Source organism: Arvicola amphibius, chromosome 1 (genome assembly GCF_903992535.2).
Source record: "Arvicola amphibius chromosome 1, mArvAmp1.2, whole genome shotgun sequence".
Lineage (NCBI taxonomy): Eukaryota > Metazoa > Chordata > Mammalia > Rodentia > Cricetidae > Arvicola > Arvicola amphibius.
The window spans coordinates 28819137-28845757 of NC_052047.1; the positions used below are offsets into that span (position 1 = coordinate 28819137).

General features: G+C 36.7%; 1 protein-coding gene across 1 annotated transcript in view; it reads right to left on the reverse strand.

Annotated features, from left to right (window-relative positions):
* Positions 1–26621, reverse strand: part of Fip1l1 (factor interacting with PAPOLA and CPSF1) — a 63740-nt gene that overhangs the window by 29928 nt on the left and 7191 nt on the right. The window contains exons 6-10 of the mRNA XM_038319709.1: positions 23116–23180; positions 22393–22500; positions 22053–22183; positions 13802–13911; positions 5787–5894 (exon numbers count right to left, since the gene is read on the reverse strand). Of these exons, the coding sequence (XP_038175637.1) occupies positions 5787–5894; positions 13802–13911; positions 22053–22183; positions 22393–22500; positions 23116–23180 (522 nt within the window). The remainder of the gene's footprint in view (positions 1–5786; positions 5895–13801; positions 13912–22052; positions 22184–22392; positions 22501–23115; positions 23181–26621) is intronic.

Here is a 26621-nt window from a genome sequence, read left to right on the forward strand (position 1 = left end):
TGCTTTTCAGTACTAACAATTCACACTCTAAACTTCACAGAAGAAACAATCCTCAAAAGAAATCTATCAAAGGTGAAAGAAACAAATACAAAACAAATTAGGGTATATTTGTTGTATATGGTAACAACAAAGTGCAGAGTACAATTGACATAATAATTAATGGTAAACTAATTTTCATATCTGAAACCTTCTAGACCTCATGAACTACATGTGCTTCTTTCCAACAAGGGTAAGTAATTCATCTTTGAAAACATGAGGGGCTTTCCTGGAAATAATGCATTAGCAAATTTGTTTCCAGTAACTATTATTTTACAGCCTGAGAATTAAGAAAAGCCCATCATTGAAGTACACAAGGTATCAGGGGATGTCATCCACATAAGTCAGGATCCTTACTGTCTTCTAGCACCCAGCCTCGACCCTCTAGCAAAAAGCTCAGACACAAACCAACGTCAGTAATGAGCAGGTTGTGCTGACTCACTCCTGCACTTTTAAGAGCAACAAAACAACATTCAAGCTTTTCTAACTGTATGTGAATCACTGACTTCCTAGGCATCCCCATAAAAGCAATGAGCAAGAGTAGTGTACAAATAGTAGAGACATTCTGTTTAAAGATTTATTTTCATTTTATTCAGTTCTGTGCAGGTACCTGCCACGTGCAAGCCAGAATAAAGTGTTAGATTCCGGGGAGTTGAGTTCCGTAGTTACAGGCAACTCACAGCAGCCACAGGATGTGAGGTGCCTGAGAATCAATCACCAATCATTTTGCAAGAGCAACCACCGAGCCCCTGAGATTCATAAAACTAATATCCTCCACTATATTGGGGAATACCCAGGACTTTTACATATAGAGAAAAATCCAAACACAAGGGAAAGCAAAAAAGTCCTCCAATTTGTACCCCAATTTGTCACCTTAAAATACTACAAAACTATGCAGATCACACCGTTTGCCTATTAAAGCACGTGCGCTAGGCCTTGGACTTCTGAATACTGTAAGATGTGCTGCTATTTCCTCCACGGTTTACAACACCAAAATTTCAATATCAAATCTACTTCCTTCCTACTACTCCCCACCATAATTGGTCCTCTCCCAGTTCTGAAGCGTATTCCCATCAAGAGCACTCTGCCACATTTGTTTGGATTTGCAGTTTGGACTGTGAGTTTCCTGACTCAATAAGGCATCCACTGGAAAGCAAGCCTCAATACAAGATTAGCTTTGTGTTGGGATGACTTGCTAACAAACTGTCTCTTAGCACTGGATCACCAGAATTTTCAGTTTTAAGAACTCCAGAATATCAGGAAGGAAGCATGTAGCTCTTCACTTATACCTAAATGAAGAGGCATAATTAGTTTTCTTCAGCTTTAAGTGGAATAATCACAAGAAATTCAAGATAGGTAAACACCATGTCTATAAAAGCAAAACAGCGGAGAAGTTCAAGTTTTCAGAATATAACCCCCCAACGGAGGGTCCAAAACACTGCAGTTGCCTCCATTCCATAAGACCTTCCTTGCCCAGGTTTTTTGTAAAAAACAAAACAAACAAACAAACAAAAAAAAACCCACACACACCAACTAATTCACTTTTATTATAATGAATTTGACATTTTGTTCACAAGTGGATTATGACATTCATGGATGTAGCAAAGTAAACAAAAGTAACATGTAACACAATGGAATAATTAAAATTCCATTATGTCTTGAGCCACATTATGGGTGAATACACTGAGTCACATTAGTCCCTGACTGTGTTCCCATCAACTTTCCTACACCATCTTGAGGATTAAACCCAGGGCCTCAAGTTATGCTAGTTCTCTACTAACTCTCCATGAAAATTCTCAGCACAGGTTAGTGCATGAAAATACTCAGCAGTGATGCACTACAAGAGCCGCCAGAACGCAGATAACAGCATAGTGCATCTAGGCTCACGTCCACCCGTGACGTCCAAACCTGCTCAGTAATGCCGAGTCAGCTACTGCTATTACCACAACTCTTAATATTAGACTCAACTGTATGGTAAAAAGCAGAGACAGAAACTAACCACTCTGGATATCTGAGTTTATTTACAGCTTAAGTAGGCTCTTGTTCATAAGAGTTTCCATCTTGCAGATATCTTACAACTATGAAATCATCTCTGAAATCAAATTAAAATGTCTTATTTTGATGATTCTGATGTCTCAGAAAGAATAAAGGGCAGCTAATAAAAATAAAACTGGAATTTCTCAATGGCAATTAGAGGTCAAACTAAGTACAGACAGAAGCTATTTGCAATCTCTGTCATCATCTTATGTCTAAGCTAACCACTTAACAGGAAGGGCAAAGGAATCTCAGTGCACAGCTATTTAGTGTGTATGATAAAAAGCATTAGTACTGCAGATGGGCTTGCTGGTGATTCTACAACTTGTATTAACTGATACTTTAATTATATTAGAACTTAGAACTTATGACACAACAACTATTATTTGCATTTTTTATATATGAGAATACAGAGCAAACCTATACCCAATGAATTCTTTTTGAAAGAAAGTATGTTAGATTGCAGTAATTTTTCAGTTTATTGGTAATAAACACACAAGAATGTGTTTTGTCTAAAAAATCCAGAACATATATATTACATTTAAAAACGGAGTAGTTTTGTAAAATGATGCTTACTATAAAAGAAAAATACAATATTAAAAGCAAACAATTTCCTTATAAAAAGCATAATGATAAAACCCAACAATTACCACTTAGAACCACCAAACTGACTGGCACTCAGAAATTAATTACAACCATATGCTTTAAAAAGTACCAAAACCAGCCAGTCGGTGGTGGCACACGCCTTTAATCCCAGCACTCGGGAGGCAGAGGCAGGCTGATCTCTGTGAGTTTGAGACCAGCCTGGTCTACAAGAACTAGTTCCCAGGACAGACTCCAAAGCTACAGAGAAACCCTGTCTCGAAAAACCAAAAAAAAAAAAGAAAAAAAGAAAAAAAGAAAAAAAAAAGTACCAAAACCAGACACAATTTGCTATCTGTATGACAAAAGCAAAAGTATATTTCACAGATCCACTCTCAAATACTGTGTAAAGCACAACAGTGTGAGGCTTAATAAAGTCAGGCGAGCCCAACAATGATAAAGTTTCATCTAAGGAAGAGCAAACGTTCTTAACTAGCACATATCTCTTTCTAAGGATCCAAACCCAAGTAGATAATTCGTGTATGTAAAACGCAGATGAGATCACTGTGTGAAGTCAAGGTTACAAATGAGTCATCTCTACAAAGAAAATCCAGAACACTATCTAGCTTTATATTTATAGTCTGAGGGTTTTTTTTATAAGAGTTCCTAATAAAAATTAAGCAGCAGACATTTCAAAGATTTGTTCCCTCAGACAAAAATACCATTTGAGCTTTTTTATAGTAAAACAATAGATTTATTTTATATGTACAGATGCTTTTCCTGCATGCTTATCTGTAGACCATGTGTGTGGTATCTATAAAGGCAGAAGATGGGGTATGATGCCCTGAAACCAGAGTTAGACAGTTGTGAGCCTCCACTGGGTGCTGTGAACTGAACCCACATCCTGTCCAAGACCAACAAGTGAGCTTAACCACTGAACCATCTCTCCAACCCCAATGTTTGAATTTCCATATGACTGAATAAAAGACAAATATAGCCAGTTGTCTCAATCAAGTCATATATCTAAACATATAGCTGTAACCTCTCTTGAGCTGCTGTAGGAAAGAATGAACCAACAAACAAGACAACTTAAATGCACGAATGGGAATATGAGGGATCTTTTAGACAGTGTGAAGAGCACAAACAAAGGAAGAATGTAGAAAAAGTATTGTGTAGGATGTCTAATGTAAAATATCTACCATACAGCTTGCAAATGAATACACATAATACCCTTCTGAAAGCGGCTGGCAATCAAAGCCAGAAATTATAAATTAAATGAACATTACATAAAGGACTAAGTGAGGCTATAAATGTTACCCAATGCATCTCTCAGTATAGCTACATCTACCATTCTATCGCAAAACTTCACTGCAAGCTGGCATTTGATTCGAATCTTTCAGCCAACCCAGAATTAAGCTTCTAAGTCAATCTGGGAGATAATTTTGTTGGCCAGGATAAATATAAATTCAATTACTACACACTACATCAAATTATTATATAAGTATCATTAATACAAGTATTAAAATTCTGAATTACATTTCATTGCTAACAATATGAAAAACATCATTCTATTTGACTCCATATATCGAACTAACTTTACTTAAAATAATTTCAAATTTCTCTTAATTCTACATGTAAAATTTTACTGTCATTTAAGTATAATTTGCCACTGAAGACTATTGAAATAAGTTATTTTATCAGTCTTCTTTTAATCTACTATGTATTTTGATGGGCATGGGCTTTATTTATTTAATGTGTAAGAGTGTTTGTGTGCACACACGTCTGTGCACTACATGCACGCCTGGTGCCCATAGAGGTCAGAAGAAGGCATCAACTGCCTAGAACTGAAGTGACAGTGATTGTGAACCACCACAGTGTGTGCTGGAAACTAAGCCTGCAAGAGCAGTAAGTGCTTTTCATCTCTGAGGCGTCTCTTCAGCGCCCCACCAAAAATCACACACCTAAAATTGTTCTGAAAATTTTTACCTTATTGGTTATACCTATACCAATAGTTAGGGTGTTTTTTAAAAAAGTCAAAATACTGTCTTTGACATGATGTCTACTTTTTATTTGACATGAATACTTATTCTTTTCTAATGGCAACCTCAAACTGACTAGAATTTTTACAATTCACTAAGAATATATAATTAAGCTTCTATAGGGGAAAAAACTATGAAAATCAAACTTTTCGTTTGATAGTGTGCCCCCCTTGCTTTTTGCAAAATGCTAAAACAAAGCATCTGCCATAATTTACATATCTAAAAGCTTTTAACAATAGTGATTAAAATGCAAAACCAACAAAGATCATTATTAAATGATTTAGACATAGGAAGCATAAAATTCTTCAACAACACAAAACAAAGCCAAACAACAAATTAGTCCTTGTTTGGTTGTAATTATTTAAATCTCAAAGGGCATGTTAAAATTATCCTGGTCCATACATCTGAGTCCTCCTACACTAAAATAATCATCTCTCGTACTATCATAGGCAATGCATTCTAATGGACAGCACTGCTCAGCTCACTGCATGCTTCAGAATGAAGTTATTCCCATTTCACAGACTGAGAGAAATTGTGGTGTGTTGCTATGGCTGTACACATTGTAATACAAAAATTTAGAACATGAATCAAAATTCTATGGATGGTGGGATCATGAGTCAACCGTTAGCAAGAGGAATGGTACAGACCTAGGGCAGTTGGTAGACCGCCTTACAAGAAGAGCAGGCTTTTACACTGTAGCTGGACAGAATTAGAAAGGTTCTGTGGAGTCAAATTTTGCAAGTCCCAAAACAAGTTCAGAAAGTTACACTTCATGTATAAGCAGTGAAAAATAGCTGAGAATATCATAAAAAGATGTAAAAGAGCAAAGAATTAACATGCAACAAGGGGGAGAGAAAAATAAATTCAGAACACCCATTAGTGTGGTTCAATGTAACAATTACATAATATAAAAAGCCAAAAGGACGTGGAAGACACATGCTGGGTCAGTAAATGCCTCAATTGCAATCTGAAAAAGCATCACTGGTGAAAAATATGGTATAGTCTCAAAACTAGTTACCTTATTATATACTAAGAGACAAAATAATACCAATGATCTAAAGATGAGGAAGTAGCCAATGTTTAAATCAGCCTTACCTTAGATCAGGTGACTCGGCCCTCCCATATCGATCCTGCCACTTCCCAACGCTTGAACTGGCTTTTCTGGAGGCAGTACTTGTCTGAGACTGAGAAGAGGTGCTGTTTCTGGTGAGATAAATTTTCTGTGTTTTTTCTTACATACTGTTGTCTCTAGCCCCCCTCGTTCTGTTTATCTTTTGCTGGCATGCTTTTTCTCGGGTGCTCTGATATGTTCCTACAGTACCATTCTTTTACGTCATAAAGTCCTTGCTGTAGAACTTTATGTAGACTGGAGGCATTTTAATCTGGATGTTATTTAATTTAGATGTTATCTGATCAACTCTAGAACACTGTTAGAAAAACTTTTCTACATAGTATGGTGTCAAGATGGAGAAACGAAAAAAGAATCAAGGCTATGCCCAAATAATTATCAAGAAACAAATTCCTGTGCCTTTATGAATGAATAACAATCTCCGCCATTTCACAAACTCTCAATCAAAACTCATGATGTTTCCTCTTTGCTCTTCAATAACACATAGTGGTCAGTACAACCAGTTAACAGTAGGGCTCTGATTTGTTTCTTAAAACCTATGATAAACTAAAATTTCATTTCAAAGATTAACTCTTTCCATTTAGATTTCCAGCTACTTAATCCCCAGTGACATGCTCCATATGAAGTTTAGCTAAGCACAATGACGCTCAGAAGGCTGAGACAGGAAGATTACCACAGAAAAGACCCTGTCACAAAAATAAGTACAGCTATTTCTATTCTTGCCAATCCTGTGAAAGATCAATGTTCTTTCAAAGCTACTAAAAATACACGTTTCTAAGTCTACTTCTGGAAACAAGTACCCAGGAAAATGAACTACAAATGCACTGAAGTGAACCTGGAACGACAACTCCAGACACCACTGGAGAGCCCTCCCTGACCATGGCTCTTCGTTCCACATCCTACATGTATGAAAAGAAATTCTTTCATAGTCAGAGAGGAAAAGAAATGCTAAAAGTGGGCAGGTTAAAAGAACCAATAATACTATAGCACATGAACAGATGTTTTCACCACTCACCCTCAGTCTAAAACAGAACAGAAAGAACTGCTAACGAATCCTGAACTCTAATTGTGTGTGTCTTAATGGCTAAGCAGAAATTCCAAATCTATTAGGACTGTATTTGATTATGAATCAAATGAGTAATATACTGAAGCTGTTGGGAGCCAGATTATCACAAGAAAGAGAGACATAATATGGACTAGTGCGGAGAAAGGACACACTCTGTGGTGTCAAACTGGATGTCAAAGAAACATGATTTCATGACTAAAACTTTATTTAAAAATATACAAGTGGGCCGGGCGTTGGTGGCCCACGCCTTTAATCCCAGCACTCGGGAGGCAGAGGCAGGCGGATCTCTGTGAGTTTGAGACCAGCCTGGTCTTCAAGAGCTAGTTCCAGGACAGGCTCTAGAAACTACAGGGAAACCCTGTCTCGAAAAACCAAAATAAATAAATAAATATATATATATATATATATATACACACACACATACACACACACAAGTGACATTTTCATATTAAAATTGCTATCTTTCCTCCTAGCTGTTAAGTGCCAACAAGGCCCTGAAAAGAAGTGACACTCCAGTAAAATGAGCACAGCTACCAGCCTGATCTTGCTTTTAAACTAGTATTTCCTCTTAATGTCTTGAGAAGAGATCAGAAGTACAAGATGAGCTTGAAATACTCTAACACCAAAAAGTAGAGCTCATACATACATACACACATAGTCAAAAGCAATATTGAAGAGACTCCATCAACCAAATTTGGAAAATCTGACACATCAAAACAATTTACTGTATATATAAAAATCACACATAAAATTCACACACCATAAATACAAATAAATCTAACTTATAAGCACCCCCCACGTTCTTTTACACCTAAGAATTAATGTATTTAGTGAGGCAATGTTGGTAATGCCTGTACTAGAGAGGGTGAGGTGGAAGGACTGTGAGTTTAGAGCTAGCCTAAGCTATGATAGTAAAATCTTGTTTCAAAAAAATTGAAAAGTAGGAGTTGGAGATGGCTCAACGGTTAAGAGCACTTGTTGTTCCTTTCAGATAACCCAAGTTTGGTTCTTAGCACCCACATATGGTGGCTCACTAACACCTTTAACTCCACTCCGAGGGATCCAGCACCCTCTTTTTGCCTCCTCAGGAACTAGATATACACGCGGCACACACAGACAAAACACTCATAAAAGCAAATAAGATGGCTTAGTGGTTAAGAGCACTGAGAGCTCTTCTAGAGGATCTAGATTTGAGTCTTCGCACCCACAAGGCAGCCCACAACCTTGTCTTTTTCAAATGATCCAACCCACTTCTGTGGGTACCATGCACACATGTGGTGCACAGACTTACACGCATGCAAAACACCCATACACATTAAAAAATAATTTAAACAAAATTTTAGAAGTTAATCACTGTTTTATAGACATTATAGTAGCAACTCAGTTCCAGATGCTAAAGTTCTTGGGAAGTTAGAACACTTATAACCAGTTTCTCCACAAAATTATTATTATTAGTAGTAGTAGTATTATTAGTATTATTAGTATTAGTATTATTTAAATGATGCTAGGAATCAGACAGAGGACCTGTACATGCTACGTCAGACTTTGGGACTTGCACACACTAAGGGCAAGCAATTTTTCTAAATCTGAGCAACATCCCCAATGCAAAAATTAATTCTTAAATGCAAAAGGGGAAACAGGAACTTGATGCAGAACCAGAAAGGTATAGCCACAAGTAACTCACCAGATTTACCATTATTAATAATAAAAAAAAAAAAAAAAAAACCAGTGGGGCAAACTGGGATTCTTTATCTGGAGGCTGGTGTACTGAAGAGAACACAGTGTCACTTACACAAGAGTCTCAAGCACAGGCCCATCTAATGAGGAGGAACTGGCAAAGCCAGATTGAGGAATCAACTCTAAAACAACTGGACTGCACTCGTCTAGAATACAACAGAAGGCTGAGAAGCTGCTCTAGATGATAAAACACCTAAAGAGAGAGCTCAAATGAATGACCCTGGATTGAGTCCAAGGTCAAGAAGAAAAGGAATTCAGTAAAGGGCAACACTGAGATAACTAACAAATAACTAGCATTAACGAGTGAAACTGATGATCTGGGTATTAGATAAAGGATTGATTTAGCATTACATTTTCCTGACTTTGATAACTACACTATTTATACTTATGGAATAAAATGCCCATCCATGTTCCTAAGAAATACAACGTGGTGTTTAGAGGTTAAGAAAACAGTGCATCCAATGGTTACCATCCCAATTAGTACCCAAATGGTTGAGAGAGAAAAGTATTTTTAACAAGAAAAACAACATGTTAGGACCTAGTGAACTGTGTAGGTGAAGTTCTCCCTGATTTACTTGCAACCTGTAAGTTTAAATAATCGTCAAAACAAAACAGTACAAAATGAAAACAAAGGAAGGAATAGCAAAGATCCGTTTTCCAATCTCCTTGCTTGTTTACAACAATATATTGCATTTGGAAAATCTTATCAAGATGTACATTCATATCACTTTCCTGTAGATATGTACTTCAAAAGAAAATAATATGAAAACTTAAAAATATTAAACAAGCATTCAGATATAGTAAACGTAGAACTTTCCTCAGTATGCAAACTTGCTGGACAGTACATAAGTTACAAACTCACCTTTTCTACTAATACCAAATTTAAGTTCTTTGCTACCATCTACCTACACATTAATAAGACAATCTAAAAGAGATCTAGTGCTTAGCCAGTATCACATATCACTACTTGCTGTGGGACAATGGTCTTGTACTTTGTAAAGATTTGCCACTTGTATTTTAATAAAACACTGATTGGCCAATAGCCAGGCAGGAAGTATAGGTGGGGTGACCAGGCAGGAAAGAGGCAGGGCCACGAGAAAAGGAGAATTCTGGGAAGAGGAAAAAGTCATTCTGCAGTCATAAACCAGACACAGAAGAAGCAAGATGAGAATGCCTCGCTGATAAAAGGTACCAAGCCACATGGCTAACACAGACAAGAATTATGGGCAAATTTAGGATGCAAAAATTAATTAATAAGAAACCTAAGCTAATAGGCCAACCAGTTTATGATTAATGTAGACCTCTGTGTGTTTCTCTGTGACTGAACTGTGGGACCAGGTAGGACAGAAACCTCTGTCAACAACTACTCTTAAATATCTGTTTTATGTCTCAGAGCTGACAATAGCTGACTATCATCCCCCTAACTCAATAAAAAATTCATTTCCAAAGACTTTATCCAATTTCCATACATATAAAATGACCCCCCCCCCGCACATACACACATACATTATTTTTAGGGAAATAATTTACAATGATTATAAAAGTCTGTTTTGATTATCTGAAGATAAATTCAGAAAACAAATGTTCCTACTGAGGAATGAGCACTGTCCTTTATATTCAAAACAGATGATAAAAGCATACTTAAGTATGTTTCTATCAGTTGCAAGGGCAATTACTCATACTTTCTTAAGTAGTGATAGGTCCTCTAATTTTCCCATCCTTCCTTCATGCATTTTTATGTCCCTTACCATCTTTTTCAATCCATCTCTCTTTATGTATCTCTTCCAATGTCTTCATCTCTACTTAGATCCACAATTGTTACTATTATCACCCCTTGGGCTCCTGTATCCCTTAGTTACCTGGCATAATCTCTGCTCCTGTGAAATACAACTTTAACTGCTCTTCTTGAGCACATCTAAAGCATACTTGACTTGGCACATTTTAGACCACGGCATTAACCTAACAAACTGGAAACACAGAGCTTCTCTCTTTATGCCATCAACTTTTCATTTTACTAACTCATTTGCATCAACATATAAAACATTGCTTCTCCAATTTTGAAGAAAGCCTTCGTCCTCTGTTCCCTCCAACTACTGCCAAGTGAGCCTAGTCTTTTTTCCCACAAAAGTTTATTCACTTACTCCAAAAGAGACTACTTTAGGTTTCTCTTTTCAACCATTAACACCCCATTCCTTAGCAATCTGAAGAGAATGTCCCACTGTTCTCATTATCCACGTGCCTGCCTATCATTATTTTTATTTGTTTATTTATTTATTGCTGCATCTCCTACAAGGGTCCCCGTTTCTACTTTCACTCACCTACATGATACTCTCAGCAAAGAAACTAAAGTGAGACTTGAAAACCATTTGTACCCTACATTCTCTCCAGTTACAGCGTTGCTACTGCCCATGTATGGCATACCCTGGTCCCTTGGCCTAACTGAGAACACTGCCCCACAACTGTCCTCTTCCTTACTTCTTGATCATTAATATTTAGTTGACTAACTCTCAAGTATATAAATGTTGCAATTTCTTTTGCCTTGAAAACTCAGGCCTCACAGCTCTCCCTTTCCCTGGTTCTGGCTCCACAGACAAGAAAAAATAGTCTTTAAAACTGTTCGTATTTTACTTTTCAATTCCTCTTATTTCTCTGTTTTGTTTTGTTTTTGAGACAGTGTCTCTCTATATAGTTCTGGTTGTCCTGGAGCTCTCTTATATAGACCAGGCTGGCCTTGAACTCACAGAAATCCACCTGCCTCTGCCTCCCAAGTACTGGGATTAAAGGAAGATCTCGTTTCTGTAGAAGTCATTCGAAAGTTTTTTCTATTCACCTTGTACATAATCTTGGTCAGGATCACCAATGACTATCACATCTGAAAATCTAATAGAAATCTGGTCTTCATCTTCTTGACCAAATTTATCATTAATGTTTGACAGCTGATGACTCCATACACTAACTTCCATCTTAGGCCTCTTTATTGGTTCCTTTATATTGATTTCCATTCATTTCTTTTAGTTTCTCAAGGCTCTGGGCTCTTATCGCTTCTTGATCAATACTTTTTTGATGGTCTAATTAAATTTCACAGCTTAGCTTTAGACCATTTCAACAGTCTCAAGTTTCTTTCTCCAGTCAATACTCTTTTCCTCATTCCATAGTAACATATTCAACTTCCCAATTTTAATTTTAAATTTCGTACTGAGGTGGCACCTCAACTTATATTCCTACAACTGGATGACTTCTCTCTCCAAAAGCAATTCCTCTTGTAATCTATCCCATCTCTTAAATGACAAACCCCATCATGACATTTGAACAAGACAAAAATTCACTCAGAATAACTTTTCTCTATAGTCTACAACTGATCAACCCAGACATACTATTACAGGTTTTTTGGATCAACCCAGTAGCTTAGTATTCTGACTACTCATCATTATCTTGGTCCAGGATACCATTATCTCTTGGCTAGATATTGGTTGCGATCACTTATACCGTATCCCCTTTTATATCACTGTTCACACTGTAAGCTGCTCTTACTAAAGCAGCTAAATTGAGACTTGAAAACCTCAATCAGATTGGCCTGTTAAAAATCCGACTGTGACTCTCCATTCATTTCAAATAGAGGAAAACACAAAGCAAAGTTCTTCTATCAGCACAAGATGTGATACAATTCAACATGCTCCCCCCAAAGGAGGGGAAGCAAAAGGAGACAAAGACCCCATGACTCTGAAAGAGTTCATTGTAACAGTAAAGCATTTAGAGAATGTTTTCATGTGACAAACACCGTTCCACAACACTGACAGAATTTAATCATTTGACACACGCAGCTAGACTGCAATGGAAATACCATTACTACATTTTACCAATTAGGAAATCCAGGCCTAACAAAATTAGAGAGTCCGCCCAAGGACGCTCAACTAGTAAACTGCTGAGTCAGAATTTAAACCCCAGAAATCTAAGGCAAGATCCCAATCTCTTAACAAAACTCAAAAGCAGAGCACACAGAAACTCAACAAAACATAGCTGACCTTTTATAAAAATCCCAAATCCAAAATACTACCTATTAAAGGATCAATTCATTTAGCTTCTATAATTAATTACTGAATCAAATGTTTTTTATGAAATTTCATTTAGTTCAAATTATGACATTTGAGATATTTCTAGAGCAATCCTTGAAAAATCTTGACTCACTTTTAAATGCTTCATTTTGCATTAAAGCTTCAAGAATCTTTATTTTAGCTTGTCATGGTAGCACATGCTGTTAATACCAGCATCTGGGAGGCAGAGACAGGCAGACCTCTGTGATTCTGATTCCAGTCTGATCTACACAGCAAATTCAGGGCCAGCCAGAGTTACATAATAAGACTCTGCCTTAAACAAACAAAATCAAAACAAATAAAAGACCATTTCAGTTTGAGACAAGCCTTACACTTCTCTATGGTCTTTTCCCCGACAGTGCACTATAAAGTCTAATTTCTCAGAATAGTAATAAACTGCAGAACAGATGAAAGGAGATAACAAGAACAAAAATTTAAACAAGCAAAAATAAAAAGGTAAATAGGCAGAGAATCTGTAATGGCTGAGTTGATTTATTTCAGAGCCAGACCTGATATCACAATCTAATCCAAAACTAAACTGCTGGCATCCTCAACTTTCACTGGTCTTCGTTAATTCTTTGTTATTTTCCTTATAGTGGAGCCAAAAAGACTCATTTTGCATGTCACATTTGAATAAAATGGAAATTTTTTCTGCATAATTACTACTTCTATCTAGTATTTTATAAACACAAAATTGGGTGTTATATGAAAGCAAAGAATGCCAAGAGACTTTTATGAATGAAATTTCTATGATTTCTTTTACAAAAATCCCTTTAAGTCCATAGATCTTACCTAGGAAGTCCAATAAATCCTTATTTAATAATAATATACACATTAAAGAGCATGAGCAGTCACCACTTCTGCATGGAAGATTAATGTAACTATACCATGCTTTATTTCTTGCAGACTCAGGTGTTTTGTTTTTTAAAATAAAATGGCACCCTGAAAAATTTTATAATAATTCAAACTAAAAGTAGAGTGTTCCAGTTTGTACTGGAAGAAAACTGGGAGACTTCATATTTAACAGAGTCTTACAGCACAAACCCAACACCAAGATCCTAATGCTGGGGCCGTAGTGTCTACTAACCTGCTTGGTGGCAGGCCCGTCTTGAACAATGATGGCGGAGAAGTAAACTCAGCTTTTGTAGATGGAAGCGCTGCTTCTTTCTCTGAATTTCCAGTTCTCCCTTGTTGTACCTTCAAAAAGAAAAATGGGTTTACTATTTTGCTTAATTTAACAGACACTCAAGCACGAGACACTTTTAAGTCTGTAACATCTGCCCTGAGGATGTTAAACATGAAGAATGAACCATACCTGGATATTTACTAAAAGGGACCTATCTATCAGCATTAGGTAAAATGCATAGAAGATGGATTTAAGGATCAAAATGTTCCTATCACAAAAACGTTCAGTTTGTCACCGAGAAACTCCAATAAACTGTAACTCACGGAGATTCACAAATTGCTTATGAACAAAGTAAATGAGTCCAGGATATACTTGGTCATAACTCCATGTTTCCAAGTTCAAGGAAAGCCTTAAACTTTCCCCTTCTGTACCTAGGGCATAAGAATCTTTGAAGGAAAGAGAGGGGCAGAAAGATCTTTAAGAATTAGAGGAACAGGAAGCTTGCTGTGAGACCATGTCTCCTAGAAATGCCTGCCTAGACAATGACCACATCAACGGGCTTCCGAACACAGAAGGGCTGTAAAGCTCAAGGGTCCTTACAACCTATGAGCAACTGGGAAATGCTGAGAGTGGAGAAATGATCTTCTCTAAAGAAGAGCCCCTAATTGGTTATCTAATACCAAATGATCAGCCCTGAAATCATATACAAACAAGTAACAATATGGACTAAGTGAGTTATATTTAGGAATATATGTATATGTGTAATGTATTTTTAAAGTATTGTTAAAAAAAACAGAGCCCATGAATTTGAGAGCAAGAGGGATATGTGGAAGGGTTGGAGAAAGGAATGAAAGGGGAAACTAATGTAAGTCAAAATATTAAAATTACTAAATAAATTTTTAATAAAATAAAGCTAAATATTAACTTAAAAAGTCAGATCTCTATTAAGTAGTGATCAGTTTTACCCAATTGGTACAGACCTATAATTAGGCTTCAACACCGAGTTCACTGGAAAATGAGCTCTACTACTGACTAAAAGCAAATTCATTTAAAACGTACAGCCCCTAATGGGATATCAGGACTATCACTAACACAAGACAGTAAGGATTGAAATGAATTTAATACACACCTGGGAAAAGCATTGCCAGAATATGGTGACAGGGGAAGTAATTCAATTACCAAACATCCAGTAACTATCTATTATTCTGTACCCAAAGCTCAGACTACTGGAAGAAAAACTCTAAACCTCAGAGAAAACAAAAACTGTGAGCCCAATACAGCAAATGCTATGGAAAAAAAACAGGGTCTAAGGAAAGTGAGGTGTCAGAGCACAAGGTGCTGATTTCCAAGCCTGGGACCCACATGAAAGGAAAGAACCAATACCTGAAAGCTGTCCTCTGCCCTCACAAATGCGTGTGGACACACAGCCAAACAAACCACACACACACACACACACACACACACTCACATACACAAACACTTTAAAGAAATAAAATGCAGTAAAAGATGCAAAAGAGACACATTATTCTGCCTAAAGGACTGGTTAAGGTCCCAATGTCTCCATAAATACCAGCAATTTATATTCAATTTCTTGGCATGTCAAATTGACACCTCAAAATTATTGTGGCATAAACTATCAACTTCCCCTAATCTGACCATCTCCATATTTTCCTTATAGTATTAAAATGGGATCTCTACAGGTATTCTCTAACCTCATGTTAACATACAAGATGTCACCAAAGCCCGTCAGCTGACAGGACACTTCTCCTCCAGCCAAGTCCGTCACGTTGCACATCAGCTACTGTGATGAATACTCTCCACCATCTGCTCTGATCTCTGCCATGGAAGGCCAAGCAACTCCACCACTATGCACAACCAAACTCACGTCTCTCCTCTGCTCAAGATTCTCCATTGTTCCCAGTGCAACCAGAATAAAACAACGTCTAACACGGCCTGTGCAGTACGAGCACTGCGTCCCCTCTGAACTTCTTTCTTTTTCTTCCTCTACTCATTTTACCACTCCTAATCATGATAGTCTTTTTCTTGTCCTTTTAGATATATAAGCTCCTCACCTCTTGTCAGGGTTTCTGAATTAACTATTGTGTTTGGAATAGCCTTTCTCCATATTGTCTCATGAATTCCTCTAATTCAAGTAGAGCAGTATTTACAATCATTCACCCATGTTATTGCTCTGCTACTTTCAATTACGGGCCAAAAACAGACTAAAATAACTCAAGTGGAAAATTCCCCAAACTGCAGTCTGATATGATAAGCCACACAGAGCCTGTACCTTCCCAATTCCATCTCACCTGGGTCATAAATCATCCCTTTGTCAATGCATCCACATCCATACATCAGCATGCTATTAATCAACCAGTCAGCCACTTAGGATACTAAAACTGTGATGGTAGTCAAGTGCTGATGTTTGATGAACCTTTACTTAACTTGAAAACTATTCCTGCAGTGTTCTGGTGGTGCTGGTAGGATATGCTAAAGAGGCAGAGGCAGGAGGATCTGAGTTTGAGGCCAGGGGCTACACATTTGCTGGACAGTGGTGGTACATGCTTTTAAACTCAGCACTCCAGACACAGAGTCAGGCAGATCTCTGTGAGTTCGAGGCCAGCCTGATCTAGAAGAGCTAGTATTAGGACAGGCACCAAAAAGAACTACACAGAGAAACCTGTCTCAAAAAACAAAAACAAAACAAAACAACAACAACAACAAAAATGATTCCTAAGCATAAAATAGTGATGCAACAAAGAGATTCAAATACTTCCTCTCAACAGAAAAGTCATTATATGCCAAGGTTGCTGTGACCTAGAGTACAATAATTATTTTGAGCATAAAGGAATAATTTCTATTAGTGTATTACTCTGTATTGTTATTATTAATCACTTACTGTGACTAATTTGGAAGTCAAACTTCATATGTATATGCATGTGGAGAAGCAGACAGAGTATATAGGGTATAGTACTACCCAGTTTCAGGCATCTACACAAGGGATCTTAGTGTATATTCATTCCAGTAACCATAAGTAACCAAACTATCCCTGTAGTAGGAGTAGCCTTACTTCCCCACTCCCAGTCTCTCTCCTGTGATTTTCTATTTTCCTCCTAAAATTTCTTATTAGCAACATTATGTGAATATATTGCTGTACGATAGATATTATCTGCCTATCGTCACTGTAACAAGACCTTTTGAAGACACCGACTACATATAAACTGTTTCAGAAGTGTCTGGAAAACAGGATGTGGATGAGCCAAAAACCTTTTATTAAATTTATTTAATTGGTTTTGAGATTCTGCTTTAATTTCACTTCTTCAGTCTTTCAAATAACACAGAATGTACCATATTTAATTGTTGGCATCATTATTAACTGAATAACAAGCTTTCCCATTACAGAGGTTAGAGTCCATGTCTATTATGTTCACTTTCTTTCCCCAACCAGCCTAAAACAGTTTGATAAGTGGGAGAGAGAATAAAAGATCTTAAAACTGGATGGTAGTATTTAAACAACATGCATATGCATATGTGCATCTCTACAACAGGAAGAGTGAAGACAGAAGACAGAGAGTAAACACACTAAAAACTAATTATGTTCCTAATTATGACAATTTCTTCAAAACACACGTATTAAACAATACTGAAAACCTTCACTACCCTAGCAGACTTCCTTCTCCCCTTGAATTCTAACTACTCACTTGTGTCTTCAGATGTACTCAGGATGACAAACTCAAAATCTATCCTACCAGAACATAAAATTATTGCTTCACATAACCTAGCATGTCAAGAAATAAGTGCATGGTATACACTTGAATTATTGAAACCAAGTTCACAACAGATCTTACACATCTTAACCACAATTTGTAAACTTGAGAAGCTAAGGGTTGGCAAGATGTAAAAAAAGCTTCTGTTGCCAAGCCTTATGACCCGAATTCACTTCTCTGGTCCCACATGATGGAAAGAGAGAAGCATTTTGTCCTTTGATGTCCCAAAGGTGTGCAGGTATATTTACTCTGTCTCTGTCTCTCTCTCACACACACACATACACACAAATATAAGTTTTTTTAAGTAGCTAAATATTCATTCAAATTATTATGCTGTCACTATAACAAAAATCCTGGAGTTTTTTGGAAAATAGCATTATTTATAAAAGTTTAATATTATAAGCAATACTTAATAACACAAATTAGTAAATTTTTAAAATTCTAATTAACAAAAAAAATATAAATTATCAATCTCCAAATAATACTAGGGTGAAAAAGAAGCAGATGAAAACGATAAACAATCACATCTCAACCCACAACAACTGAAAGTTGTAAATGTTACAAAGCCTGGTACTTTAGAAGAAGATGAGAAAATTAACTGAGTAGACTAAGCTGAATTCTCAGTCAGTGAAGAGAAAGCAAAATACAGTGAAATCCCGGCAGAGGCAGAGGCAGAAGCACTGACACTCAAGCTCCTGGACATTGGGAGGAGCTGCAAATGCCTCTTGTCACACTGAAGAGTTTTTAAAAGTCAGATTCCCACAAAAAGAAACAACAACAATAATATAGGAAAACATCGTAAAGATAACAGCACACAAACAAATCTGCAATCCTATGAAAAGCCTACAGTTGCTAAGTTTTCATCACATTAACGGAGCTTCCAAAGGACTGTAGGGTCAACTTTTACTGAATGACTAAAAAGAATAAAACAATCAAAGAACATCTGAGAAAAGTCTAAGTCAGAAGCTGAAAACAACAAAGCTAAAAAATTAACAGAAAGAAAACAGACTATGAAGAAAAAGAAAACAGCAGGAAAAAACATTAAAAATAAGTCTACCATTCAAATCCTCTGAAAGATGGAGTTGGAGAAAAGACTGAAAATGAAAACCTTCTTGGAATTTAAAAACTTAACAGCAAAAACAAAACTCTAAGTAGAAAAATAACTATCAAAAAGAAACCTCCTAAAAAGATGAGATAGAAAATGAGGGCAAACCCAAGAATACAGGATTACTGCAGTGATGTAGGTATTGCCACGGTATGCTACTAATATGTTTTTATTGCCACTGGTTAATAAAGAAGCTGCTTTTGGCCAATGGCTTAACAGAGTAAATCCAGGCAGAAGAATCTGAACAGAGATGTAGAAAAAGAGTAAGCAAAGTCAAAAGACAACATGTAGTTGCCAACGGAGAAAAACACCCACCAGAACCTGTTGGAACCTTGCCAGTAGGCCACGACCTCACAGTGATGCACAGATTAATACAGATGGGTTGATTTAAGATGTAAGAGTTAGCTAGGAATATGCATAAACTAATAGGCCAAGCAGTGTTTTAACTAATATAGTTTCTGTGTGATCATTTTGGGTCTGGGCAGGCAGGAAATAAATAAGCAGCCTCCACCTACAGTGAAATGCATCAATAAGAGATGAAAAGAAAAGCAGAAAAAAAATAATACAAAAAAGGTTTTCAGATATGAAGCCCAGGTGTTTGAAAACTAAAAGGAAGCAAGCCAAGTTCCCATATATACGTAAGTTCATGTTGTATGACATGGTTAGAAAACTATTTTTAAGAAAATGTTACAAACTACACATGGTGACACACATCAGTACTCTGGGCATTTTGAAGCCTGAAGCAAGAAGATGGCCAGTGTGAGGTTAGCTTGAGCTATTCAGAGAAACCCTATCTCAACAGAAAATAAAACCAATCATAAAATGAAAAAAAAAAAAAAAAGAGAAAAGGAGAGATAGTGGTTGATTTTTTTTCCTAATGGTCACTTCCTCCTACTCCTCATCCCAGATTATGTAATTACCAGATTTTTGCACTTAACTAAGTGGCTTTTATACCTAAAGATTCATCTTTTAGTTGTCACAGGGAAAAAATAAAGCAAAACAACAACAACAAAGCCAGACAGATATAGTCGCATATGCCTGTAATCCTATAGCACTTTGGGGCAGAACACAAGGTTTATATACTTAAAGCCAGAGTGCTCTACCTAGCAAGAAATTCTAGGACATCCTACATTACACTAGACTCCTTTCCAACACAAAATAAAACAAGAGAGCCAATAAAACCTATTCACATCAAGATATATAAAGGTATCTAGAGGTTGCTTTCTGCCACAGTTCTTGGCAAAACTTCTGTAACATAAAAGGGAAGGATGCCTTCAAAGGCTGCGGGGATGTTCCTCACTTGACTTTGACTTCCTCTGTGGTAGACAGGAAGAGAACTTAAACTGTGACTCTCCAGGAGTCTATCCCTTGGCCCTGTCACCACTGAGGGCAACCATGCTCGTTTCACGCCTATACTACTTAATACATCAACCCCCCCCCCCCGACCTTTTACCTCTCTTACAGTCCACTCAGCTGCCATTTCTTTCCTAAAATCTGATCTGCACAATATCTACTGCTCTAGAGCTTTCTAACGGCTGCCAACTACTCACCAGAATGTGCACAATGGCTTAAATAAAGGTCTTTTTCATGGCTTTATTTCCACCATTTCCTACAGACCACAATATGACCAAAGGGAGAGGGGTGTCTGACTAATTAAATCACTGAAACTAATCATCCCTAAATCAGGATTTCTAATAGATTTACTAGCATTTAAGCACCTGGTCAAGACAAGAAAACCACTGGACAATAACCATAAAATTCATTCAGAATGACTCAATCAATCAGAAACAGAAAAAAATGACTTCCTCTCAAACAATCAAAAGGAACTAAAAATTCGACAGCCTATATGTAAAATATATCTACAACTTTCAAGAGAAGCCAGCCCTAGTAGTTTCTTATTAAGTTCATTGTTTACAAATCTAAGATTTAAAAAAAACTATGTACAAGTTGATGGTTTATAATGATAGTTCTCATTCCTCTTATGGGGGGAAAAATGAAATGAACCAGCTCATTAATAAACTTGTCTATGCATTTGCTCTAATTATCTACCACAAAACATTCAGTGACAGAGCAGACATCTAAAAAAGTTGATGACCATTTAAAATAAATATTACTAAGCACTTTCAAAATATTAACAACAGAACAAGAACCAAATACTTACCTGTTAGGATGCAAATTAAAGTCTCTATACAGAACTGTGTCCAGACAGCGGCTATATCTGCAGATACAGCACATGCATTGCATAAGGCAGCATTTTGGTGTCCCCCAAAAGGGCACAGCGTTCTACATCCAGACCACAAAAGGTGCCTGAGGTATATAACTCAAACGAATCCCAGTGCCATCAGACACAAGAATTAAAGCTAAGAGGAGGAAATTAACCAGCCAAATCTCAGGAAGAGTAGCAATGGAAATGTAGTATTCTTTGGACCCGCTTGGAGAAACCAGAAGTCAGATCTGATGTCACATGATCCTATCAACCTTTTCACTCACATGAACCTATTCCTTTTAAGTATTTTAAAACTCAGAAGCTCTGTTCGAATTTTAAGAGGATGTCAGAGAACATCTGAAATTCTTGAAAACAGCTTAACTATGAGCTACTAATCATGAATGACTTCCGTGTCAGAATAAACAGCATCCCTTCTTTAAAAACTGGGAAAACAAAAATTTTCAATTTTGCTAAGGATAAGACTAAGATGCACAATAAGCGCTGAACCTGCGGCCATGACCTTCATATTCTACAAATATGTACTATCCTTAGGTCACAACATACATTAAAGAAGTTTTGCTTGGCGTGGTTAGTATAAATTCACATGCTTGCAAAAGTAGACAACAATCAACACATGTGTGAGTCACCCGGAAGCTGAAGGTTTGGAAAAGATAGCCATTTCCACTTTAATTTTCTCCCTTGAACAGTGGTATGGAGCAGACTGGAGAACAAAAATGAGAGCAACCAAGGATAATTTACTAAAATTCACCTTAAAAAGATTGAATCTGTCATCTTGGATCTCTGCACCTGGTGTAACTTCCATAGTACAGTCTTCGGCCTAAGTTAAATAACATATTCCCCATTAAGATACCACACAATCTTTAATTAATAGGCCACATAAAGACAAACTAGCAGTGGCTAGTCTGCAATTTCAACTAAGAACATACAATAATCATTAACATGGAACTGAACGGGAAGCAAGGGGAAATAAACAAACATGGTCAAGACAACAAAAAAAATTAAACTGTCATACAGCATTTAATCGCCTTTTTAGGGGGAAAGTGACTCAAATATTTGGGGAGTCATATTGGGACAGTAAAGAAGGAAGGGTGACTCTGGAAGGTTTACTATTACCGTGATCTTATTTGTTGTTGAAGTAACTGGTATAACTTCAAGTCCCATTCGGATCCTCTTCTGTTTTTCACAGTAAGCTTTCCAAGTGTCTTCATTAAAGCCGTAATTAAAATAATCAGAAAGATCAGCACCTAAAGATAAAATATACTTTTAGGGCACAAAACCATAGTGTTTTATATGTTTCATATATACTTATATGAATAATTATTTGCTTAGGACAATAAAAGGACACTGACAAGGCAATATTTTCTATTACTGTTCAAAAATACTTTTTTAATCATTTTACACTAAAAATTAATTAATTAATGTAATTAATTAATGTAATCCCAAATAATCTTACCAGGTTTCCGCCATGGTTTATCTTCAAAAGAATCCAAATCTACTTCCAAGAGTGGCACTCCATTAATGCTGCCAGGTGCATCGAGGTCTACCCCTTTGACTTTGGTTCCTAGTTTACAGAAATGAAAAGTGGCAAAGAAGCTGCATTATCAAGAAGCTAGAAAACAAAGAAACAAAGATGTCCCTTTACCATCCATCGTGACCACTGATAAAACTGCATAAAGTCAAACTTTGTGATGAAACTTAGGATGAACAACATGGCAAGGTTAGGACTGAGACACTGCGGCCTAGCCCGGCAGCACGTGCCAAACATCTCTGAGATGCACTTGGGAAATGGAGACAGGACGACTAGGAATTCAAGGCAAACTGTGGGTACAGAGACAGGTTAAGGATAGCCTGGGCTACATGAGGCCCTGCCTCAGGAAACAAAAACAAAAGACTACTACATCAATGGAGCTGCTACGACCCATGTGTTAAAATGTTAAAATGCTGTTTATATAAAGCAAAGAAAAGTTTCTCTTAAAGGGTCCTAAAACAAGCAAAGTACACAACAGGCCGAATGCCTGCTGTCTGAGTTGTCTTTCACAGAAAGAGTCTGCTTGTTATGTGTGTCAGATGGCGGTCAAACAGTTCTCATGAAAAGAACTGAGACATTCTATTCAGAATCTATTTGAGATAGTATGCCGTATCTTCACACTGATGCAGCTGCAAAGACAAATTTTACCTGTATTTCCATACACTCTTCCCCCTGCCTTGATATTAAGATTTACTGGCGCTGTTCCATAACTCCTAAAAATAGAATAAAAAATAACCTCAAAAACATACAATAACAAAATAGGAAGATATTAGTATGTTATAATCCCACATAGTAAGTGAATGAATTGGCACTCACAAATAAAGTTTATTTAGTAAATATAGGATAAAGAACTTTTTTTAAGATCATTTTATGTGTATTACTATTTTGCCTACATGTATGTACATCACAAGAGTGCTTGGTGCCCAAAGAAATTAGAAGAGAGCACTGGATCCCCTAAACTGGAGTTATGGATCGTTCTCAGTGCTGGGAATTGAACCCACATCCTCTGCAACAAGTGCTAAGCCATCTCTCCAGTCCCAAGAACTAATTTTTTAAATAAGGCCTGCCATTTTTACCATCTAAAATATTTTTTAAATGTCATCTTTCTATCCCAAAAGTCTCCCAGCTACTCTTAATATGCCACTGTAGCAAAAATCTTAAGAAACCCCTTGTTGTTATCTCCCAGTTCCTTAACATCTCGAAATCCTACAGCCCTGAAAGCTCCTTCGTTGACACATTGCCAAATCCCACGGCCCCACTTTAGGCTTTCTCAAATTTTATATCACCAATCAAACCTCTTTACAATAATACACAGAGTATTTCATTCATAAAAATAAATTCACTTAGAAGAAACGTGACTGTAAGGAGGGAGAGGTGAACAGTGTTAACGGGAGGTTAGTAATTAAAGGGGAAGAGGGACAACTTCCAGGACACCTGCAGTATTCCACATCTTTGTCTGGGCTGTGACTACAGGAATACATATATATTTATGTGGCAAATAACTGGTTAACCAAACTAGGTCACATACAACTAGTTGTGTAAATTTGGGCAAGTCACCTTAGCTGCTATGAACTTTATATACAATTTTCTTTAAAAATGAGTTTACCGCTGGTGCACATCTTTAATACCAGCACTTAGGGGTAAAGATAGGTGATCTCTGTGAGTATGAGCATGGTCTACAAAAAGAGTTCCAGGACAGCCAGAACTACACAGAGAGTCCCCTATCTCAAAAAAAACAAAAACAAAAAACAAAAAAAAAACCAGAAACAACAACAACAACAAAAGAATACCATTTTTTTTTTTTTTTTTTGATTTTTCGAGACAGAGTTTCTCTGTGGCTTTGGAGCCTGTCCTGGAATGAGTAGAAAAATCAAAATCAAGAATTAGTGCTAACTGAAATGGTTTTCAACACTGTTGGGGGCTAGAGAAAAAGGGATTCAAGGGACCAGGACCAGGGAAGAATGATTTGTATTGAACAGAAAGACATTAGTAAGCTTTCAGATCATACTCAAGACTTTCAAAGATTTATGTTTCATATCATACTCTTGCTACTTAATTTAGCTCATTTTCTTTAGAATTTAAGCTAATCAGACCTATGATGAATCCGACATTTACTCTGCCCAATAACTTTGTCGGCTGTGGTGAAGGAGTACTTGCCTAGCATGTACAAAAAAGGTTCTGAGTTCAAGACCTACCACAGCCAAATTAAATAGGTCTTGTTTACATGTTTTACCTTTGATAAAGTCCAATATCCCTTCAATAAAAACACTTAAGATTTTAGAAATATGAAGAAAGTATCTTAACACAGCAAAGCAGCATGACATAAAACACATGGCCAACATAGTATGGGATTATTCCACTAAAGTCAGGAATCAAACATACTTGTGCTTATGCATTATAGGGCTTAAAGTTTTGCTTCAGAAAAGGGAAAGAAAGTGGAAGGAGGAAGCCACACTATCTCCATTAGCAAATAATATGATTATACTTGTGGACAACTTTTCATGATCTACCAGAAAATTCAGTAGCCAGAAAATACTATATATATGTGAAGATGTCAGGGAATAAAATGAATATTAATTTTTTAAAAATAAGTATCACTCCTAAAGAAATCAGGAAATCGGGGGCTGGAGAGATGGCTCAGTGGTTAAGAGCATTGCCTGCTCTTCCAAAGGTCCTGAGTTCAATTCCCAGCAACCACATGGTGGCTCACAACCATCTGTAATGAGGTCTAGTGCCCTCTTCTGGCCTTCAGGCATACATGCAGAAAGAATATTGTATATATAATAAATAAATAAATCTTTGAAAAAAAAAGAAATCAGGAAATCAATCCAAATCAAATAACAAATAAAGAAAAAAGAAAAACTAAGACATGAAAGACCTTTTCAATAAAAATTTCATTGTGAAATGGCAATATTTCCGACAGCAATCTACAGATCTGATTTAATACAATCCTTTCAAAATAAGTGACATTCTTCACAAAAGAAGAAAAACTCTAAAATTCATAGGGAAGCATGAAGGATCTCACTGCAATCCCAAAACAAGAACAATGCCAAGAACATCACCATAACTGATGGTAATATTACAGAGCCAGGAGCATCACCATACCCAATAGCAATACTACACACCCAGGAAAATCACCATCCCTGAAAGTAATACTACAGAGTCATAACAAAAACAGGCATTAAATCAATGGAACAGAGGATTCAGGAATAATCTCACAACTATAGTCACCTGAGCTTCAACAAAGATGTCAACACTACAACAAATGATGTTAGAGAAACTGAATGTATACCTATAGAAGAATAAACTAAATCTTTATACCTCACCCTGAATAAAAGTCTATCAATCTGGTCAAAGACCTTACTATAAAACTTAAAATTCTCAAACAGCTATGCTATGGAAAACAAGTGGCACTAAGAGGCACTACCAAGTTCTCAAATGGAATTACATGAAATTCAAACTCTTTCACAGCTCAGTGGAGACAGTCTACAACACACCTGGCAGAGAATTAATGTACAGAATATATAAAGAACTCAAAGCAAGCAAATACCAAAACCCATACAACCTAACCCATACACGGAACAATGAAACAGTGAACAATCAACAGTCCTTATAGCCAACAAGCATCTTGGCCATCAGGGACAGCACTGAGATTCCACTTCATCCCATTCAAAATGATGAATGATCACCTTAAAAACAAACTCCCAAAGATAAGGAAAAAGTAAGTTTCAGTAGCCATACAGCTAATTAAAAAAAAAAAAAAACCCAAAACACTTAATTCTACCATGATAACAAAACCAAAATCCATCTTAATGTGTTTTCTTCCAATCCCTTACGATCCCTACGTGTTCACTGAGTTGGCAATAATCCATTAACTTGTTCCAGTTCATGGAACATAAATCTTGCTACCAACAAACACACTGGTCTAAAAGGCCAAGAAAAATACATTAGTTTGTATAGGATATAAAAATTAAAGACCTAAACTAAGGTTTTGTATAATAAAAGGAAAGAATGACAAAAATGCAAATGACAATTTAGGTGTTCCATTTTTAACATAGAACTAATTCTAGCCCATTCTCTAGCAAAAATGTTTTAAATGCAGCAATCAGATATGGTTATTACCACGGACAGAATTAACAGTAGGCAGAAAGTAA